Raw genomic sequence first — 22523 nt, forward strand, 5'->3', positions numbered from 1 at the left:
AACCCGCATTATATCGGGTGAAGGGTCAGGCCGTGGAAGGGTACCGAATTCCCAAGTTGGTGGAGGTAAATCATCCCTCAGCCAAGAACCGGAGGTCGTGATCATTTATTGGTGCGACCCCTTGCTACACCCGCTAGGAAGGCACCACATAGGGTCAGGGAAACTGGTGCCAAGTTTTACCAGAGAAGGCCCGAGGCAGCCGGACAGAAGCGTGGTCACTGGTGGGGCACGAGAGGCCAGAGAAAGGATAGAAGGGGGTCCTGTGCCACACTCCTGAGTTGCCTGGGGGTTGACCGAGCCCCTCACCTGGTGGACGCAGCACGGCTCAGGCAGTCCTTGCCGACGGAAGTGACTTGGATAACAACTGTGAGTAAAAGGCCTGAACTGCACCATTGGACTCTGTGTGATTTATGCTGCGCCTGCACCATCACCCCCAGCATCCACCTACATTGCCCTGAGGCTACACTCTTCCCGTGGGGAGTTATCCTATCCCTGTGCTGCACACCAACATCAGCCTCAGCGGTCTGCCTTGCAGCGGCGGTCATCCCTGACCGCAATCCACGGGTGGCGTAGTCGGACATTCCAAAACACTGTGACATGTGAAGACTCAAACTTCAAGGTTAGATTTTAGAAAGGCAGATTTTAAGAGACTCAGAAAGAGAATAGGAGGGATCCAATGGCTGGATGTCCTTAAGGACAAAAATGTCCAGGAAGGATGGGAAATTTTTAAAAATGAGATTCTCAAAGCACAATCGTTAACAATCCCGAAAAGTAGGAAGAATGGGAAGCATTTAAGGAAACCAGGATGGATGAACACAGAACTTAAACACATGCTAAAAAGAAAGAAAGAAATGTTTATTAAATGGAAAGAGGGAGGCATATCTAAAGAAGATTATAATGCAGTCTGCAGATCCTGCAGGGCACGTATCAGGTTAGCTAAAGCTGACAATGAATTAAGGCTTGCAAGAGATGTCAAAAGCAATAAAAAAGGATTTTGGGGGTATGTCAAAAGTAAAAGAAAAGTCAAAGATGCTATAGGATTTTTACAGGATGAAAATGGAGAAATGGTAAGAGAGGATGTTGAGAAGGCCGAACTTTTTAATTCCTATTTTGCATCTGTTTTCTCTCAGAAAGAAAATGTAACATCAACTGATCTTCACTGTCCTTTTAAAGGAATAGAGGAATCCAAGTTATCTGTAAACAGAAAGATTGTGAGGGAATATTTAGCTAACATAAATGAGTTCAAGTCTCCAGGTCCAGATGAATTACACCCCAGAGTACTGAAGGAGATCGTAGAAGAAATTTTAGAACCACTCTCCATAATCTTTGAAAATTCTTGGAGAACAGGAGAAGTCCCAGAAGACTGGAGAAGAGCAAATGTTGTTCCTATCTTCAAAAAGGGGAAGAAGGTGGACCCAGGGAACTATAGGCCGGTGAGTCTGACTTCTATACCAGGAAAGATCTTTGAACAAATTATTAAACAACATGTATGTAAGTACATGGATAAGAATGAAGTGATTAACCAGAGTCAGCATGGGTTTGTAACTAACAAGTCATGTCAGACTAACTTAATTTCCTTCTATGACAGAATCACTGACTGGGTGGATCAGGGAAATGCTGTAGATATAGTATATCTTGACTTCAGCAAAGCATTTGACAAAGTATCTCACACCATCCTTATTGAAAAAATGACCAAGTATGCAATGGACCAGGCAACTGTTAGGTGGATTCATAACTGGCTTAGTGATCGGACTCAAAGGGTGGTTGTAAATGGCTTCACATCCAGCTGGATGAATGTCTCAAGTGGGGTACCACAGGGCTCCGTCCTGGGACCTGTATTGTTCAACATCTTTATCAATGATTTAGATGAAGGAATTGAGGGTAAACTGATTAAATTTGCTGATGACACAAAGCTAGGAGGGATAGCTAATACTAGAGAAGAGAGAGAGAGGATTCAAAAAGACCTAAATAAACTGGAGCAGTGGGCAGCAACCAACAGAATGGTTTTTAACAGGGAAAAATGCAAAGTACTACATCTGGGCAATAAAAATGAAAAAAGCATATACAGAATGGGAGGAATAGAGCTAAGCAACAGTACATGTGAAAAAGACTTAGGTACACTAATAGATCATAGACTGAACATGAGTCAACAGTGTGATGCAGCAGCAAAAAAGGCAAATACAATTCTGGGATGTATTAACAGAAGCATACAGTCTAGATCACATGAAGTCATTATCGGTCTTTACTCCTCTTTGGTCAGACCTCATCTGGAATACTGTGTACAGTTTTGGGCACCACATTTTAAAAAATACATCGACAAACTGGAGCAAGTTCAGAGAAGAGCGACCAGAATGGTGACTGGTCTGCAAACCATGTCCTATGAGGAACGGTTGCAGGATTTGGGAATGTTTAGCTTGCAAAAAAGAAGACTGAGAGGAGACTTAATAGCTGTCTACAAATATGTCAAGGGCTGTCACATTGTAGAAGGATCATCTTTATTCTCATTTGCACAAGGAAAGACTAGAAGCAATGGGATGAAACTGAATGGGAGGAGACACAGATTAGATATTAGAAAAAACTTTTTGACAGTTAGGGTGATTAATGAGTGGAACAGGCTGCCACGAGAGGTGGTGAGTTCCCCTTCAATGGACGTCTTCAAACAGAGGCTGGACAGACATCTGTTTGAGATGATCTAGTGAATCCTGCTTTGACCAGGGGGTTGGACCAGATGACCCAGGAGGTCCCTTCCAACTCTACCATTCTATGATTCTATGATTCTATGACTGATAAACAGACTGCCACAATTTGGTCTGACCACCCTGAGCCACGGGATCGGGTCGCCACTACTACTTCCAGCATCGCACAGAAGTCCGGTCCCGGGTGCTCCACGGCCCAGGGGGCGAGTCACCTGCTACATAAATATGGGGATGTGCTTCTCCCTGGGTGTGTGTTTGCTGTGGTGCTTCTGTGGAGGGAGCCTCTATATTAATTTCTGACCCGCCGTCCCGGGTGTTGACTCTTTTAGCCTTCAGAAGGAGGAGACCGGACAATTTGATAAAAACCAAGTCTATTTTACATGTCAAACAATCGGCATACAAAGGATAGCAGGAATTACACTTATTCACTTCTGCACCAAGCAGAGGCACGTTCTTGGCGGTTACTGTCGACGGTACAACACTTGTGGCAAACATTACTGGCAATTCACAGTTTAGGCAGAGGACCTCCATATTACTAATGCAGCGCCACCCGGGTTGATGTGTTTCGCTGTGGAACTGCCATCAGACCAATCTGTCCTCAGGAACAGAAGTAAGGGAGCTTCTCCCATTATCTTCTTCCAAGTCGTGCCCAGATCCCCACTGTCTCTGTCTATCTGACTGCAGCTCTCGGGCCTATCCAGCACTAGGGCCGTTCCTGACTCGCCCCCGGGGCAATGGGGTACTCGGCAGCCGGGCCTATGGATACTGGGGGGGGGGTATGTTACAGTTACGGTCCGTGGCCCAGGGCGGTCAACAAAAAAGGGGGATTGTAACTTGGATAGGAAAAATAAAATAAATAGTTCGTGACGCCACCTGTGGTACCTGGTAAGGTTTACCAGCGCAGCTGCAGACCTCCGGGGGGTGATGGGATGGCAGCTGAGGTGTTTCTGCTCCCCACTGGTGGAGCGGGCCCCCGGGGCACTGTGGAGTTTGGTGGGTGGTGATGCTGGGACTTGTAGTGCAGGCGGATGGCGCAGCAGGAGTAATTGACAGAGACTGGGGATTCGCTTCAATACCTTTACTGGTGCTTATGTCAGGTACGGTCCAGGGTACTCAGTAGGATGGGTGCACTTCAGGACTTCTCCCCAGTGAGCGGGTATAAGGCCTCATGGTCCGTGTCTGCCTCTCTGTATGCTCCTGGCCAGCCTACAACTGGGCCTAGCTTATGTGTCGTGCTGTTCCTTCACCTGTCGCTCGGTAGTAGGACTTTCTGCTGGCAACCACTATCCCTGGTAACGCTGGGGCCTTCGTGGTTCCTGGTCCTGTGTGGGTCTAGCTTCAGGTCTGCCAGGGACTTGTAGTTCTCCTGGGATGCCGGTTATCCCTACTGGGTATAAAGGGACCCTGTAGGTGAGGACCCGGTGTCCGGTTTGTATATCGGGGTGAGCCTATGATGCTCCTCTGCCCCCTCAACTCCTCTCTCCTTTCTCCTCTTGCCTTCGGCCACACTCGTGGCCCTCAGAACTTAGCAGCAGACGCGCTGTGTCTTCGTTGCTCTCAGCGTCAGCACGCTGTCAGACTCTCTCTCTGTCTGACTACTAACTAACTGAGCTGCCTGGCTCCACCCTCCATATATATATCCCTAACGGGCTCCCTTTGGTGGTGTGAGGTGGAAGGGTGAAGGTGTTTGTATGTAATGAGGGCCTCTTGTGGAGAAGTCCGTCCATGCACGCTGGGTCCTGTGGTACCTGTGCACAGCAGGGTGCCACATTCCCATCACCTCTCTTAGAAAGGTTCCTCAAATGTCTCTTCCTCACTGTAGGTCCCCCAACTTGCCCCGTGTCCAGGAGAACACTGTCGCACTATAGTTTTGCTGAGAACACTTGCTTCCTTTTCACTGACTCCCACACATACCCTTCTGTTGTACTTGTTCCTGTGTCATCCTGACACGTCTCCATGCTTCACTGTCCCTGAACATCTCCCTAACTTCTAAGATGGCCAAAACTAACCTCCCAGAGATGCCTCAGTTCCTCCTTGTCACCAAGGGTGGCCCATCCTAGGTTAATCCTCTATGTACCCCCAACTACCATGAGGGCAAGATAATACAAGTGTAAACCTCTGCTGCCATCTAATGGCCGTACCTGAAAACAACATTTTTTTTCAGATGACTAAAACATACACAGTTATTAAAACAGTACAGTTCTATAGGGGAAGTGGAGCTGACATTTTCCACACACCCCTAACACATAAACCATGATGACAGATGATTTACCCCAGATATGGCAACTCATGACACTCAGAGGCATTTTTCAAGTTTGGTGTAAAGATTATTTTGTTGCAGACGTTAAAACAAAGAGCAGATATGTAAATGGTGAAAGTCCAGAACTTTGGAGAAGATTATAATGTCATCTCGTTCGAATAGAAGATACTGGTATAGAACATCATAGAACATTTCCTAAAGGGAATCTGTCACCACTTTGGAGTTATCATACCTCTACTATGGCCATACAGGGTATAGAAAAGCAAATCTATACATACCTGTATGGCCCATAGTAGACGTTTGATTGCAGAGAAAAGTGCTTTAATTAATTCTATTTTGCACAGGCTTGGCGTCCGGGGGACACCAAGCAATCCCCGCCTCTGTGATTATTATTCCCCAAATCCCCGCCTATATGCTTAATTATCATATCCCCCCCTCCCCTGCAGGGCCTGTCACAGGGCCCTGTGACGTGCACTGTGCTCCCTGACTTCCGGGGCACACGCAAATTGCCACTCACATAGAGCGCACTTGCTTCATCCTGGCCCCGCCTGCCTGTGCACTTACCTGCAGGGTTCTATTGCGCAGGCACCGGGGAGTCACAGGCAGATGGGGCCGGGATGAAGCAAAGCGCTCTCTTTCTGAGCGGCGCTTTTTGCATGCCAAGAGAAGTCAGGAAGCACAGTGCACGTCACAAGACCCTGTGACGTGCAGGGGAGGGGGGGATATGATAATTAAGCAGACAGGCGGGGATTTGGGGGAATAATAAGCATATAGGCGGGGATTGCTTGGCGTCCCCCGGACACAGGGCCGGCATCAGCACCCGATACACCTGGGAAAGTGCCGGGGCCCTGAGCAGGCGGGGGGTCCACTCGCCGTCGGTCACCCCGCAGCGCTATGGGACCCATGAGCGCAGGGAGCACCCGCTCCCCCCCACTTGCTCAGGGCCCCGGCACCCGGCACAATACTTACCTCTCTCCATGCCTCTGCAGCAGGTCCTGTCTCTTCCGCGGCTGCTGCACAGTGAAGTCTCAGGTCAGAGGGTGCCGTGACGTCTTTCCACCACGCTGTCTCCTGAGCCGTCACAGCGCAGAGCAGGAAGACGCTGGAGCAGCGGCAGCAGGTGAGAAGTGAGGTGAGTATTTGATTTTTTTCTTTTTATTGTATGGAGGCATGGGGCATTATATGGTGGGGGGGTGTGACATCCTGCACGGGGCATTATAAGCGAGGGGGGGGGTGACATCCTGCATGGGGCATTAGAGGGGGGGTGTGACATCCTGCATGGGTCATTATAAGGGAGGAGGGGTGTGTGTCATCTTGCATGGGGCATTTTAAGGGAGGGGGTGTGTGTGACATCCTGCATGGGGCATTATAAGGGAGTGGGTGTGTGACATCCTGCATGGGGCATTATAAGGGAGGAGGGGTGTGTGACATCCTGCATGGGGCATTATAAGGGAGGGGGTGTGTGTGTGACATCCTGCATGGGGCATTATAAGGGAGGGGGGCGTGTGACATCCTGCATGGGGCAATATAAGGGGGTGTGACATCCTGCATGGGGAATTATAAGGGGGGGGGTGATATTCTGCATGAGGCTTTATAAGGGGGGGGTGACATCCTGCATGGGGCATTATAAGGCAGGGGTGTGTGTGACATCCTGCATGGGGCTTTATAAGCGGGTGTCACATCCTGCATGGGGCATTATAAGGGAGGGGGTGTGTGTGTGACATCCTGCATGGGGCATTATAAGGGAGGGGTGTGTGTGTGACATCCTGTATGGGGCATTATAAGGGGGGGGTGACATTCTACATGGGGCATTATAAGGGGGGGTGACATCCTGCATGGGTCATTATAAGGGAGAGGGGGTGTGTGACATCCTGCATGGGGCATTATAAGGGGGGGTGATATCCTGCATGAGGCATTATAAGGGGGGGTGACATCCTGCATGGGGCATTATAAGGGAGGGGTGTGTGTGACATCCTGCATGGGGCATTATAAGGGGGGGTGTGACATCCTACATGGGGGATTATAAGGGGTGTGACATCCTGCATGGGTCATTATAAGGGAGGGGGGTGTGTGACATCCTGCATGGGGCATTATAAGGGAGGGGGGTGATATCCTGCATGAGGCATTATAAGGGAGAGGGGGGGTGACATCCTGAATGGGGCATTATAAGGGAGGAGTGTGTGTGACATCCTGCATGGGGCATTATAAGAGGGTGTGTGACATCCTGCATGGGACATTATAAGGGAGGGCGGGTGTGTGACATATTGCATGGGACATGATAAGGGAGGGCAGGTGTGTGACATCCTGCATGGGGCATTATAAGGGGGGGTGACATCCTACATGGGGCATTATAAGGGGGGGTGACATCTTGCATGGGGCATTATAAGGGAGGGGGGGTGTATGACATCCTGCATGGGACAGTATAAGGGGGGGTGACATCCTGCATGGGGCATTATAAGGGAGGGAGGGTGTGTGACATCCTGCATGGGGCATTATAAGGGAGGGGTGTGTGTGACATCCTGCATGGGGCATTATAAGGGACGGGGGGTGTGACATCCTGCAGGGGGCATTATAAGGAAGGGGGGTGTGTGACATCCTGCATGGGGCATTATAAGGGAGGGGGGGTGTGACATCCTGCATGGGGCATTATAAGGGAGGGGGGGTGACATCCTGCATGAGGCATTATAAGGGAGGGGGGTGACATCCTGCATGGGGCATTATAAGGGAGGGGGGGTGACATCCTGCATGGGGCATTTTAAGGGAGGGGGGGTGTGTGACATCCTGCATGGGGCATTATAAGGGAGGGGGTGTGACATCCTGCATGGGGCATTATAAGGGAGGGGGGTGTGACATCCTGCATGGGGCATTATAAGGGAGGGGGTGTGTGGCATCCTGCTTGGGGCATTATAAGGGAGGGGGTGACATCCTGCATGGGGCATTATAAGGGAGGGGGTGTGTGGCATCCTGCATGGGGCATTATATAGGTGGGGGGGTGTGACATCCTGCATGGGGCATTATAAGGGGGGGTGAAATCCTACATGGGGCATTATATTGGGGGAACAGCCTGCATGGGGCATTATAAGGAAGGGGGGTGTGTGAAATCCTGCATGGGGCATTATAAGGGAGGGGGGTGTGACATCCTGCATGGGGCATTATAAGGGAGGGGTGTGTGTGACATGTGTGACATCCTGCAGGGGGCATTATATGGAAGGGGGTATGTGACATCCTGCATGGGGCATTATAAGGGAGGGGGGGTGACATCCTGCATGGGGCATTATAAGGGAGGGGGGGTGACATCCTGCATGGGTCATTATAAGGGAGGGGGGCGTGTGACATCCTGCATGGGGCATTATGTGGGATGGGGGGTGTGTGACATTCTGCATGGGGCATTATAAGGGAGGGGGGTGTGACATCCTGCATGGGGCATTATAAGGGAGGGGGGGTGACATCCTGCATGGGTCATTATAAGGGGGGGTGACATCCTGCATGGGGCATTATAAGGCAGGGGTGTGTGTGACATCCTGCATGGGGCTTTATAAGGGGGTGTCACATCCTGCATGGGGCATTATAAGGGAGGGGGTGTGTGTGACATCCTGCATGGGGCATTATAAGGGAGGGATGTGTGTGTGACATCCTGTATGGGGCATTATAAGGGGGGGGGTGACATTCTACATGGGGCATTATAAGGGGGGGTGACATCCTGCATGGGTCATTATAAGGGAGAGGGGGTGTGTGACATCCTGCATGGGGCATTATAAGGGGGGATGATATCCTGCATGAGGCATTATAAGGGGGGGGGTGACATCCTGCATGGGGCATTATAAGGGAGGGGTGTGTGTGACATCCTGCATGGGGCATTATAAGGGGGGGTGTGACATCCTACATGGGGGATTATAACGGGTGTGACATCCTGCATGGGTCATTATAAGGGAGGGGGGTGTGTGACATCCTGCATGGTGCATTATAAGGGGGGGGGGTGATATCCTGCATGAGGCATTTTAAGGGAGAGGGGGGGTGACATCCTGAATGGGGCATTATAAGGGAGGGGTGTGTGTGACATCCTGCATGGGGCATTATAAGAGGGTGTGTGACATCCTGCATGGGACATTATAAGGGAGGGCAGGTGTGTGACATCCTGCATGGGACATGATAAGGGAGGGCAGGCGTGTGACATCCTACATGGGGCATTATAAGGGGGGTGTGACATCCTACATGGGGCATTATAAGGGGGGGTGACATCTTTCATGGGGCATTATAAGGGAGGGGGGGTGTATGACATCCTGCATGGGACAGTATAAGGGGGGGGTGACATCCTGCATGGGGCATTATAAGGGAGAGAGGGTGTGTGACATCCTGCATGGGGCATTATAAGGGAGGGGTGTGTGTGACATCCTGCATGGGGCATTATAAGGGAGGGGGGGGGTGACATCCTGCAGGGGGCATTATAAGGAAGGGGGGTGTGTGACATTCTGCATGGGGCATTATAAGGGAGGGGGGGTGTGACATCCTGCATGGGGCATTATAAGGGAGGGGGGTGTGACATCCTGCATGAGGCATTATAAGGGAGGGGGGTGACATCCTGCATGGGGCATTATAAGGGAGGGGGGGTGACATCCTGCATGGGGCATTTTAAGGGAGGGGGGGTGTGTGACATCCTGCATGGGGCATTATAAGGGAGGGGGTGTGACATCCTGCATGGGGCATTATAAGGGAGGGGGGTGTGACATCCTGCATGGGGCATTATAAGGGAGGGGGTGTGTGGCATCCTGCTTGGGGCATTATAAGGGAGGGGGTGACATCCTGCATGGGGCATTATAAGGGTGTGGGTGTGTGGCATCCTGCATGGGGCATTATATAGGAGGGGGGGTGTGACATCCTGCATGGGGCATTATAAGGGGGAGTGACATCCTACATGGGGCATTATATTGGGGGAACAGCCTGCATGGGGCATCATAAGGAAGGGGGGGTGAAATCCTGCATGGGGCATTATAAGGGAGGGGGGGTGACATCCTGCATGGGGCATTATAAGGGAGGGGTGTGTGTGACATATGTGACATCCTGCAGGGGGCATTATAAGGAAGGGGGGGGTGACATCCTGCATGGGGCATTATAAGGGAGGGGGGGTGACATCCTGCATGGGGCATTATAAGGGAGGGGGGGTGACATCCTGCATGGGGCATTATAAGGGAGGGGGGTGTGACATCCTGCATGAGGCATTATAAGGGAGGGGGGTGACATCCTGCATGGGGCATTATAAGGGAGGGGGGGTGACATCCTGCATGGGGCATTATAAGGGAGGAGGGGTGTGTGACATCCTGCATGGGGCATTATAAGGGAGGGGGTGTGTGTGTGACATCCTGCATGGGGCATTATAAGGGAGGGGGGCGTGTGACATCCTGCAGGGGGCAATATAAGGGGGTGTGACATCCTGCATGGGGAATTATAAGGGGGGGGGTGATATTCTGCATGAGGCTTTATAAGGGGGGGGTGACATCCTGCATGGGGCATTATAAGGCAGGGGTGTGTGTGACATCCTGCATGGGGCTTTATAAGCGGGTGTCACATCCTGCATGGGGCATTATAAGGGAGGGGGTGTGTGTGTGACATCCTGCATGGGGCATTATAAGGGAGGGGTGTGTGTGTGACATCCTGTATGGGGCATTATAAGGGGGGGGTGACATTCTACATGGGGCATTATAAGGGGGGTGACATCCTGCATGGGTCATTATAAGGGAGAGGGGGTGTGTGACATCCTGCATGGGGCATTATAAGGGGGGGTGATATCCTGCATGAGGCATTATAAGGGGGGGTGACATCCTGCATGGGGCATTATAAGGGAGGGGTGTGTGTGACATCCTGCATGGGGCATTATAAGGGGGGGTGTGACATCCTACATGGGGGATTATAAGGGGTGTGACATCCTGCATGGGTCATTATAAGGGAGGGGGGTGTGTGACATCCTGCATGGGGCATTATAAGGGAGGGGGGTGATATCCTGCATGAGGCATTATAAGGGAGAGGGGGGGTGACATCCTGAATGGGGCATTATAAGGGAGGACTGTGTGTGACATCCTGCATGGGGCATTATAAGAGGGTGTGTGACATCCTGCATGGGTCATTATAAGGGAGGGCGGGTGTGTGACATCCTGCATGGGACATGATAAGGGAGGGCAGGTGTGTGACATCCTGCATGGGGCATTATAAGGGGGGGTGACATCCTACATGGGGCATTATAAGGGGGGGTGACATCTTGCATGGGGCAATATAAGGGAGGGGGGGTGTATGACATCCTGCATGGGACAGTATAAGAGGGGGTGACATCCTGCATGGGGCATTATAAGGGAGGGAGGGTGTGTGACATCCTGCATGGGGCATTATAAGGGAGGGGTGTGTGTGACATCCTGCATGGGGCATTATAAGGGACGGGGGGTGTGACATCCTGCAGGGGGCATTATAAGGAAGGGGGGTGTGTGACATCCTGCATGGGGCATTATAAGGGAGGGGGAGTGTGACATCCTGCATGGGGCATTTTAAGGGGGGGGGGTGACATCCTGCATGAGGCATTATAAGGGAGGGGGGTGACATCCTGCATGGGGCATTATAAGGGAGGGGGGGTGACATCCTGCATGGGGCATTTTAAGGGAGGGGGGGTGTGTGACATCCTGCATGGGGCATTATAAGGGAGGGGGTGTGACATCCTGCATGGGGCATTATAAGGGAGGGGGGTGTGACATCCTGCATGGGGCATTATAAGGGAGGGGGTGTGTGGCATCCTGCTTGGGGCATTATAAGGGAGGGGGTGACATCCTGCATGGGGCATTATAAGGGAGGGGGTGTGTGGCATCCTGCATGGGGCATTATATAGGAGGGGGGTGTGACATCCTGCATGGGGCATTGTAAGGGGGGGTGACATCCTACATGGGGCATTATATTGGGGGAACAGCCTGCATGGGGCATTATAAGGAAGGGGGGTGTGTGAAATCCTGCATGGGGCATTATAAGGGAGGGGGGTGTGACATCCTGCATGGGGCATTATAAGGGAGGGGTGTGTGTGACATGTGTGACATCCTGCAGGGGGCATTATATGGAAGGGGGTATGTGACATCCTGCATGGGGCATTATAAGGGAGGGGGGGTGACATCCTGCATGGGGCATTATAAGGGAGGGGGGGTGACATCCTGCATGGGTCATTATAAGGGAGGGGGGCGTGTGACATCCTGCATGGGGCATTATATGGGATGGGGGGGTGTGACATTCTGCATGGGGCATTATAAGGGAGGGGTGTGTGACATCCTGCATGGGGCATTATAAGGGAGGGGGGGTGACATCCTGCATGGATCATTATAAGGGGGGGTGACATCCTGCATGGGGCATTATAAGGCAGGGGTGTGTGTGACATCCTGCATGGGGCTTTATAAGGGGGTGTCACATCCTGCATGGGGCATTATAAGGGAGGGGGTGTGTGTGACATCCTGCATGGGGCATTATAAGGGAGGGATGTGTGTGTGACATCCTGTATGGGGCATTATAAGGGGGGGGGTGACATTCTACATGGGGCATTATAAGGGGGGGTGACATCCTGCATGGGTCATTATAAGGGAGAGGGGGTGTGTGACATCCTGCATGGGGCATTATAAGGGGGGATGATATCCTGCATGAGGCATTATAAGGGGGGTGGGTGACATCTTGCATGGGGCATTATAAGGGAGGGGTGTGTGTGACATCCTGCATGGGGCATTATAAGGGGGGGTGTGACATCCTACATGGGGGATTATAAGGGGTGTGACATCCTGCATGTGTCATTATAAGGGAGGGGGGTGTGTGACATCCTGCATGGGGCATTATAAGGGGGGGGGTGATATCCTTCATGAGGCATTTTAAGGGAGGGGGGGGGGTGACATCCTGAATGGGGCATTATAAGGGAGGGGTGTGTGTGACATCCTGCATGGGGCATTATAAGAGGGTGTGTGACATCCTGCATGGGACATTATAAGGGAGGGCAGGTGTGTGACATCCTGCATGGGACATGATAAGGGAGGGCAGGTGTGTGACATCCTGCATGGGGCATTATAAGGGGGGTGTGACATCCTACATGGGGCATTATAAGGGGGGGTGACATCTTTCATGGGGCATTATAAGGGAGGGGGGGTGTATGACATCCTGCATGGGACAGTATAAGGGGGGGGTGACATCCTGCATGGGGCATTATAAGGGAGGGAGGGTGTGTGACATCCTGCATGGGGCATTATAAGGGAGGGGTGTGTGTGACATCCTGCATGGGGCATTATAAGGGAGGGGGGGGGTGACATCCTGCAGGGGGCATTATAAGGGAGGGGGGGTGTGACATCCTGCATGGGGCATTATAAGGGAGGGGGGTGTGACATCCCGCATGGGGCATTATATGGGATGGGGGTGTGTGACATTCTGCATGGGGCATTATAAGGGAGGGGGGTGTGACATCCTGCATGGGGCATTATAAGGGAGGGGGGTGACATCCTGCATGGGGCATTATAAGGGGGGGTGACATCCTGCATGGGGCATTATAAGGGAGGGGGGTGTGTGACATCCTGCATGGGGCATTATAAGGGAGGGGGGTGACATCCTGCATGGGGCATTATAAGGGAGGGGGTGTGTGGCATCCTGTATGGGGCATTATATAGGAGGGGGGTGTGTGCCATCCTGCATGGGGCATTATAAGGGGGGGTGACATCCTACATGGGGCATTATATTGGGGAAACAGCCTGCATGGGGCATTATGTGGGGGAACAGCCTGTGTGAGGCATTATGTGGGGGGAACAGCCTGTGTGGGGTATTATGTGGGAGGAACAGCCTGCATGGAGCATTATGTGTGGGCACAGCCTGCATGGAGCATTATAAGGGGTCCAGTATTCTGTATGGAGCGTTATATGGGGGCCATTATACTGTGTGGAGCGATTCGCCGGTTTCTGAGCTATTGTAGAATTTACAATAGATATCACTCATGTAATATAAGAAGTGAAATCTTTGGCCTTGTATTATATATATATATTTCTCTGCGGTATCTGTGCATCATGAATCGTGGTATGTGTTAAAGGGGCCCACTGAGACTCTTTCACCAAGGGCCCACAAAAACCTGGAGCCAGCCCTGCCCGGATGCCAAGCCTGTACAAAACAGAATTGATTAAAGCGCTTTTCTCTGCAATCAGACGTCTACTATGGGCCATACAGGTATGTATAGATTTACTTTTCTATACCCTGTATACCCATAGTAGAGGTCTGATAACTCCAAAGTGGTGACAGATTCCCTTTAACAAAATCCAGAAATACGGCTGCAGCATCATACAAGCAAAAGGGCATGACAAGATATGTAAAGTGACCATCCCGGGTATTGAATGCTAGTTTCTATATTTCATATGTTAAAACAGACCAGGTTTTAGGCTGCACGCAGTTCTACTTTAGTGAAGATACAGGCACCCTTAATCAGATCAAAAAGCTCTGAAATGAGCAATTGATCAGGAACGAGGGCTCCCTTAAATCCATGTTTGGCCTGTTCTCAACCTGTATGAAAGGCCTTTATAAAGGTAGTCAGATGTTCAGTAAGCATTTTGCTTGACCAAACATCAAACATAGGGCCAAAATTTTATGTGACTGCAAACTTGTGGTTCAAGCCAAGCAAAATGGCAATTCATATTTATTTTAAGGCATGTAACAATTTGACACATTCTACCTTTTATTTAATTGAAATTGTATTTAATGCATGCAATGGTATGACATTGGATGTGCAAGGTTATCTTAATATGTATCTTTTCACAATTATTATAAAACCAAGAAGACTTGCAGAACGTAGAATAAGTCAGACATGACATGTGTGAAATTCCTCCATATCAATATATTTACAGTTTTGGCCGAAAGTGTCGGCACCCTTGAATTGTTCCAGAAAATGAACTATTTCTCCCCCAAAATTATTGCAATTACACATGTTTATTTCCTTTGTGTGTATTGGGACAACACAAAAAACTGAGAAAAAAAGGCAAATTGGACATATTTTCACACAAAACCTCAAAAATGGGCTGGACAAAATTGTTGACACTCAACTTAATATTTAGTTCCAAGCCCTTTGGAATAATTAACTGCAATCAATTGCATCCTATAACCATCAACAACCTTCTTACAGCTCTCAATTGGAATTTTGGACCACTCTTCTTTTGAAAACTGCTCCAGGTCTCTCTTATTTGAAGGGTGCCTTCTCCCAACAGCAATTTTAAGATATCTCTTCACAGGTGTTCAGTGGGATTCAGAACTTTCACACGCTTTGTTTCCATCCATTTCTGGGTGAGTCTTGAAGTATTTTTGGGGTCATTGTCCTGCTGGAAGACCCAGGACCAAGGATACAAAACCAGCTTTCTGGCATTGGGCACTACATTGAGACTCAAAATTCTTTGGTAATCTTGAGATTTCATGATGCCTTGCACATAGTCAAGGCACCCAGTGCCAGAGGCAGCAAAACAACCCCATAACCTCCACCATATTTAACTGTAGGCACTGTGTTCTTTTCTTTGTAGGCCTCATTCCGTTTTCAGTAAAGAGTAGAATGATGTGCTTTAGCAAAAAAGTTCTATCTTGGTCTCTTCTGTCCGCAAGATTCTTTCCCAGAAGGATTTTGGTTTACTCACATACATTTTGACAAACTGCAGTCTAGCTTTTTTATGTCTCTGCATCAGCAGTGGGGACCTACTGGGTCTCCTGTCATATCGTTTAATTTCAATCAAATGTTGACACATAGTTCATGCTGACACTGATGCACCATGAGCCTGCAGGACAGCTTGAATTTCTTTGGAACTTGATTGGGGCTGCTTATCCACCATTCAGACTATCATGCGTTGCAACCTTTCATCAATTTTTCTGTGCCGTCTACATTCATGGAGATTAACTATAGTGCTGTGGGTTGTAACCTTCTTAATTATGTTGCGCACCGTGGACAAAGGAACATCAAGATCTCTGGATATGTACTTGTAACCTTCAGATAATTGATATTTTTCAATAATTTTGGTTCTCAAGTTCTAAGTCAATTCTCTTCTCCTCGTTCTGTTCTACATGCTTAGTGTAGATTATGTCCAATGTGTCTTTTTTCTCTGATTTTTTGTGTTGTTCCAATACACACAAAGTAAATAAACATGTGTATAGCAAAACATGTGTAATTGCAATCATTTTATGGGAGAAATACGTCATTTTCTGAAACAATTTCAAGGGTACCAACACTTTTGGCCATGACTGTAATATGGCAGGCTGACTGCACATTGACTAATAATTCTATTCATAGTTTCAACACATATGAAAAAAAAACAGAAAAGATGGGCAAAACCAAAGTTAAAAACTATTTCCTCATTATTTCAAATAAAAGAATCAGTGTGTGCGCAACCAATGTACTGTAATGACTGGTATAACATATTTGTGGTAGTCAACATAGGAAGAAAGCCGATCAACGTGCAAAAAGCACAAGTTTAGATAAAATATTAAAATGTTGCACTAAGCATCTAAAATAAATGATGTAATAAAACTGCAAAAATAAGTAAAACTAAATATGCATTTAATAACTACCAGAGTTCAACCACCACAATCAATGCTCCTCTCATCAGATGAAACCTTTGATGAAACATGCATTGGGTATGGCAGGTGAGATAATCTGTTAGACCTCCACTGATTGTTTGTCCTGCCTTTTGCAGCATTTTATTATTTTATTGCAATTTGTACATAATACCAGTTTTAACTGTACTTTTTTTTGCTTGACTACTGTTCTATATTTATGTTGGCTGATGTTTTTTAACGCATTTTTTAATATATTCATGAAATGAAGATCAACTTTGGTCCTCCACTGCTTTTTTCTCGCAGGTGTTGATTTGTATACTGATGCCATAGTGAGTTGAACGCAACTTAGGACCACACTGTTAGGCCTTTCAACATGTTTTTGGAGTTTATAATCTCTTCAGTGACATATTTTATTCATGTTTCTTGTTATCATCATAATAAACTTTAGATATTGTCCCCAGGCTGATACTGTGGCTCTGTAGCTGTAAAGTAATCTTCCAAAAACGACTGCAAGTACTCAAATGTTGGACGTTCCTCAGGATCACCCTTCCAGCACTGTAACATAAGGTCATGAAGAGATGGGGGGCAACCTGAAGGACATGGCATGCGGTACCCTCTTTCCACTTGCTCCAATACTTCTCTATTACTCATACCTAGTATGGAGAAAAAAGACAATGGAAAAGATTTGTATATCTAAATAATAACCTGAAAACTAAGATATATAAAATGGTGCTTATTAAAGAAAAGTTACATCAGAAAGTGAACCAGTCTTGTAGTCAGAATTTTGTGTTAAAATAATTTAAAAGGAGTCTTTCACCAGGTTATTGCTAGCTAATCTGAGTCCCTCATTCCCTCGATGTGTCACTTAGGGTATGTGCCCACGTAGCGTTTTACAAGCGTATATGCTGCAGAATTTCCGCAGCATAAACGCTTGGGAAATGCTTGGTAATCCGCCCCCCATGGTCCACAATGACAAGCCGCAATGTCAATGCCCATGCTGCGGATTTTTCCGCAGCGTTTATGCTGCACTCAAAAATCTGCAGCATGTTCATTAATTTTGCGGACACGCAGCGTAATTGCCGCCATTGACTTGCATTGAAACGCATAATATCCGTGTCAGTACATTTGTACACAAGGATATTATGCGTTTCTATGTGCGGATGGTACCCAAGTCTGGAGGAGAGGAGACTCTCATCCAGACCTGGGTACCATAGAAACTGTAAAAAAAAGAATTTAAAATAAAAAATAAAGTTTATACTTACCTTCCGATGTCCTCCCGGTGTTTTCTCCCCTCCGTCTGGTCTGCTGTATGGGTCGCGGTGTTGTGAAGGCCCTGCCATGACGTCACTGAGTCATGTGACCCATCACATGGCTCAATGACGTCACTACAGGTCCTTCAGAACAGCGCGAGCCGCCCAACACACCGGACGCAGCAGAGAAAACACCTGGAGGACAACGGAAGGTGAGTATAAACTTTATTTTTTATTTTTTACCATTCTTATTCTTTTTTTTAACTAACTTGGTCACATTACTATAAAACCATGCCGGTTGCATGGATTTATTTAGTGTGAACAAGTTGTCAAGCACTTTTCCAAGTGATGCTAAAATCGCTTGGAAAAGCGCTTGATAACCCGCATGCAGAAATGCATGCAAAGATGCTTGACAAACGCTTCTACCTGGCGGGAAAAACACATGTAAAAAACGCATACGTTTTTCCTGCCAGGGAGAAGCGTAAAAAATATGCAGCATTTCTGCATCGTGGGCACATAGCCTAACTGGTCAGCTTGGTGTAGTTTTGAGAAAATCCCTTTTACCTGCAGGAGATTAATACTAGAGGACTAGTAAACCTGCTACCATGTATTCCTCCATATTCAAAAGCTCTGTATAATCCCACCTCCACCACTGATTGGCAGCTTTCTGCCTATGCACAGTGTCTACCGAAAGCTGCCAATAAGTGGTGTGGCTCAGCATTCAGAGAACTGCTAGAACTGCAGCAGATAAAATAGGTGGTTTTAATCAAAATTGCAGTATCCAGTAAAGTTTGTGATACATTACTGGAATCTGGGTCTGTCCCTACATCATGCTGCTCTCATATGGGGTAGCAAAAACCCGGTGACAAATTTCCTTAAAAAAATAAAAAATTCCGTATCACATGTTAACTAACAATAAATCCAAATTGTGCAATTTTCACACTCGCCACTAAGCCTAAAACTAGTTTCCTATTCTATACAGATGACTTCACAGTCGTCTCAGTATCATGACAGACAGGAATTAAAATGACCAGTAGATAATACAGGATGCCCCATTGACAGTAGATGATGTGACAGCCGATCTCCCCTCTCTTCACAATGACCTTTGCCCATATCAGAATATTCTTAGCAAGCTCTCCTGTACACATCAGTAAGTCCGTCTATTCCAGCCTATGTCCATGCAGCTTCCAGCACAGAACAGGAACTAGGAGTATAGTGTTAGGTTTAGTGGACAGTGTAAAATTTGCAACATTTTTTAGTTTTATATTTTGTATAGATGATAGGAAAAATGAAAAATAAGGAGAAAAATACATTTAACATAGAAGCTGATTTGAGCGATAGATCATTTCCTGATGATACATTCCCAAGGAATACTGTTTTTCCACGTGGTTGAAAATTGCGCTATTTTGCAACAATGAATTTGTGTGTAGATGTGCGTATAAATACGTGGTCTGAGTCCGCTGTGTGTTGTTATGGCACACGACGCTCCCCAGATTCGGTTGCCTAGCAGAGTTTTTGCACCTGGATACGGAATTCTTCCCTTCGTCACCAGCTCACACACAAGGATTCCAAATGACCAGACATCAGATTTAATTGTGAATCTTCCATACATTGCAGCCTCAGGAGCTGTCCATTTGATGGGAAACTTGGCACCTGTTATAATGACATAACGTAGATACAGTCATGAAATGTTAAGGGGCTTGTGACATGATGCAGAATGAGGAAATGGCTTTTTAATACAGCAATATTTTTTTCTACTATTTCAATTAGTGGGCACGTGACAAGAAGTTTTACTTATATAATTCAGCATAGGTTATTATTAAATGCCAAATCTTGGTTTTTGCTGACTTAATTCCGTGTTATCCACTGTCATCCAAAAGAATGATCACAGCCCCATACAATGCAGTATCACCTCATAAAATCTTAAACTAGTGCCCAGAATAAATTAGCAAATATAAGTTAATTACACTGCTACATATAATACTCTATCTTATAAATTCCTTTTATGTCTTTTAATTACAATTACCTTGTCGAGCTGTGTACTCATTGTCTTCAATGAGCCGAGCAAGGCCAAAATCTGCTACCTTACAGATCAAGTTGTTATCCACAAGAATATTGGCAGCTCTGAGATCACGATGAATATAGTTCATTCTTTCAATATATGCCATACCGGACGCTACCTAAAAGAGTAGAGATGCAATGTTTATATAAGTCTTGTGATAGATCAGTTCACTCGGCTGCACATAGAGGTACACACAGGAACACTGTCCCTTTAACTCTTCTGTGGTTTATTAAGAGTACTGCATAAACCACGGCAATGTTAGTGTGGCGCCCTGCTGCGCACTGGTGCCACAGATCCCAGAGGGGTGCATGGATAGACTTCACCCTAGTGGCCTCACTACATGCAGACATCTCCACCCAAGTCCACTAGATGGAGCCCTGACAAGTATGCAGATACTGGGGGTGGAGTTTTAGCCAGGGAGCTCTCAGTGCAGTGAAGTTTAGTGTGAAGTTGTGCAGAGACCCAGAGAGAGCAGGCTGCAGACTGTGTGGCTGAAGGCCAGGCTAGGCCCCAGGCTGCGGGCTAGCCTGGCCGGTGAGGGCCTAGAGTGGGCCAGAAGGCAGAAGAGAGGAGTAGAGCCATCTGGGACAGAGGGACCATAGAAGGTTCGTCCTAGCTGCAAGCCGGGCACCGGGCCCGTGCCTATTGGGATCTTTATGACAAGTAGGGAATCCGGCATACCGAGGAGGATTTTATATCCCTCGGTCCACCCGCGAATACCGCACATTTAGAGGACTAGGTACCACGAAGGCTCCAGCGTCCAGGAATAGTGGTAACCAAGGGAAAGCCCTTGCCGCGAAGCAAAACGGGTGAGAGAAGCATCAAGGAAGCTAGACCCTGTTCCAGGCAGGTCAAAAGCTCCAGGGAGAGAGACAGGAAGGTTCAGACAAGGAGGCGTTACACCCGCTCACTGGGGAGCAAGACCAGAAGTGCGCACCACCTACAAGTACCCTGGACCGTACCTGACTGCCATCATCAGTAACGGTACTGAAGTGAACTCCCGTGTACGTGTCTGTTCTTCCTTTGACCCGGCTGGGTCCCCTCTTTCCTGCATCCCTGCACACCATCCCTGCCCCGGGGGCCTGCTCCACCTGTGGGGAGCAGAAACACCTCAGCTGCCATCCCAACACCCCCGGAGGTCTGAAGCAGTGCTGGTAATCATTACCAGGTACCACAGGTGGCGTCACGAACTGTGTATTTATTTTATCGAACATTTAACAAATCCCTTTTTTTTTTGACTGACCGCCCTGGGTCACGGACCGGGCCAGCCACTGTGACATATCCCCCACCAGCATCCATAGGCCCGGCTGCCGAGGACCCCACGGCCCAAGGGGCGCGTCATTAGCAAAACAAACAAGGCCTCCCCAGCCTAACAGGAAAACAAAACATGACGTATGGCACAGTCCTTGTTGCTACGGGTAACCGCTCGCTTCAGGAACAAACAACCCAAAGTTTAGCTTTCCTTCACATGACAAAACCCCTCCAGAGCTTGTGCATCTAGACCCACCCCACACCAAATGCTCTGAAAGGCTGGCTCTGACCTCCTCCCTTTCTGCATGTGTTTAATCACCCTAGCACTAAACATGGCTGATTAACCCCTCTCTACACTCCGTGCGCTGGAACATTTCCTCTATGTTTATACTACTGCAGCTAACAATCTCAGTGCTACATATCTTCCCTCCAGTACCTTGCCAGTGACCCTGTCACAGTCTATAGAAGTAGCATTACTGCAATAATTGGCAAGTGTTATAACACATAGGTACGTATAGCCCGGAGTTGTTGAACAAGAAATTATGGCCAGTGAAGGGAAAGGAGGAGAAAGAGCTGAAGGGTTAAATCAATGTCGAAATGTACCAATATGGCAGTGGCTCTAGATAGCCTGCAGATTTAAACCTCAAAACTTCAACTATATATACAGAACAGAACTTTTTTTATTTGGCTCAGGCACATTAAAAATCACACCAGCATAACATTCAACCTTAAGCAACTACTTTCAATACAAACTACCACAGAATGCTGCCCAGTTTATACAGTCCAAATACTGAAATCCAATATGCGTAACGAAGGAATGAAACACCGATTACAGAATCCATTTTTTACCAGCAGTCGGGGAAGTCAGAAAGTCATAAAAGTTTATACACAGATCAAGTTGTCACTTCAGATACCTTTACTGAGCAGGCCTCCTTTACTACATTGTCAGATACTCTGGTCATTTCCCTAAAAACCCAGTAATATTGGTTTCCAGTTATATTCCCATCTATGGGTAAGTTAATTTTTACTTTCTTTTTCTTTCCATATTTGCCTTATCAAGTGTCTAGGGAGGTTCTTTATTTTCAAAAGCAAATCTTTCTATATAGATGTAAGCAGTTACAAAGCTGTGTGCCGAGTGTAGTGAACGCAGAAGTGCATTTCCATTGAGTCACCATCAGACCGCAGAGGCCGCAAAAGGTATAAAACTGCAGCCCCATCAGGTTGCCATATTTCCGACCGCATTCCCCATTCAAAGTACTGTTGTTGTGATTCTTGTTAGGAGCACAGTAAACACAACACCAATATATAACAATACTAACTAGAATATTGCACAAAATATGGTTTACTATTAAGCACCATATTACGGACTGGTTGTTTGGTATTATCACCGTAACTACAATAAATTTCACACCACTCTCATTTATTCATTTTGCATTTCT

At 47.8% G+C, this 22523-nt stretch overlaps 1 protein-coding gene across 9 annotated transcripts in view; it reads right to left on the minus strand.

Moving 5' to 3' along the window:
• Positions 1 to 14663: 14663 nt before the first annotated feature.
• The window catches only part of FGR (FGR proto-oncogene, Src family tyrosine kinase), a 594030-nt gene continuing 586170 nt past the window's right edge, over positions 14664 to 22523 (minus strand). For all 9 annotated transcript variants that reach the window (XM_073666196.1, XM_073666199.1, XM_073666200.1 and 6 more), the window contains 3 exons: positions 19798 to 19951; positions 19293 to 19424; positions 14664 to 17174 (listed from right to left, as the gene is read on the minus strand). In XM_073666196.1, coding sequence (XP_073522297.1) covers positions 16966 to 17174; positions 19293 to 19424; positions 19798 to 19951 — 495 coding nt within the window. In that variant the 3' untranslated portion in view covers positions 14664 to 16965. The remainder of the gene's footprint in view (positions 17175 to 19292; positions 19425 to 19797; positions 19952 to 22523) is intronic.

The sequence above is a fragment of the Phyllobates terribilis genome, unplaced genomic scaffold (genome assembly GCF_046119375.1).
Source record: "Phyllobates terribilis strain yellow unplaced genomic scaffold, ASM4611937v1 Scaffold_2__4_contigs__length_985480577, whole genome shotgun sequence".
Lineage (NCBI taxonomy): Eukaryota > Metazoa > Chordata > Amphibia > Anura > Dendrobatidae > Phyllobates > Phyllobates terribilis.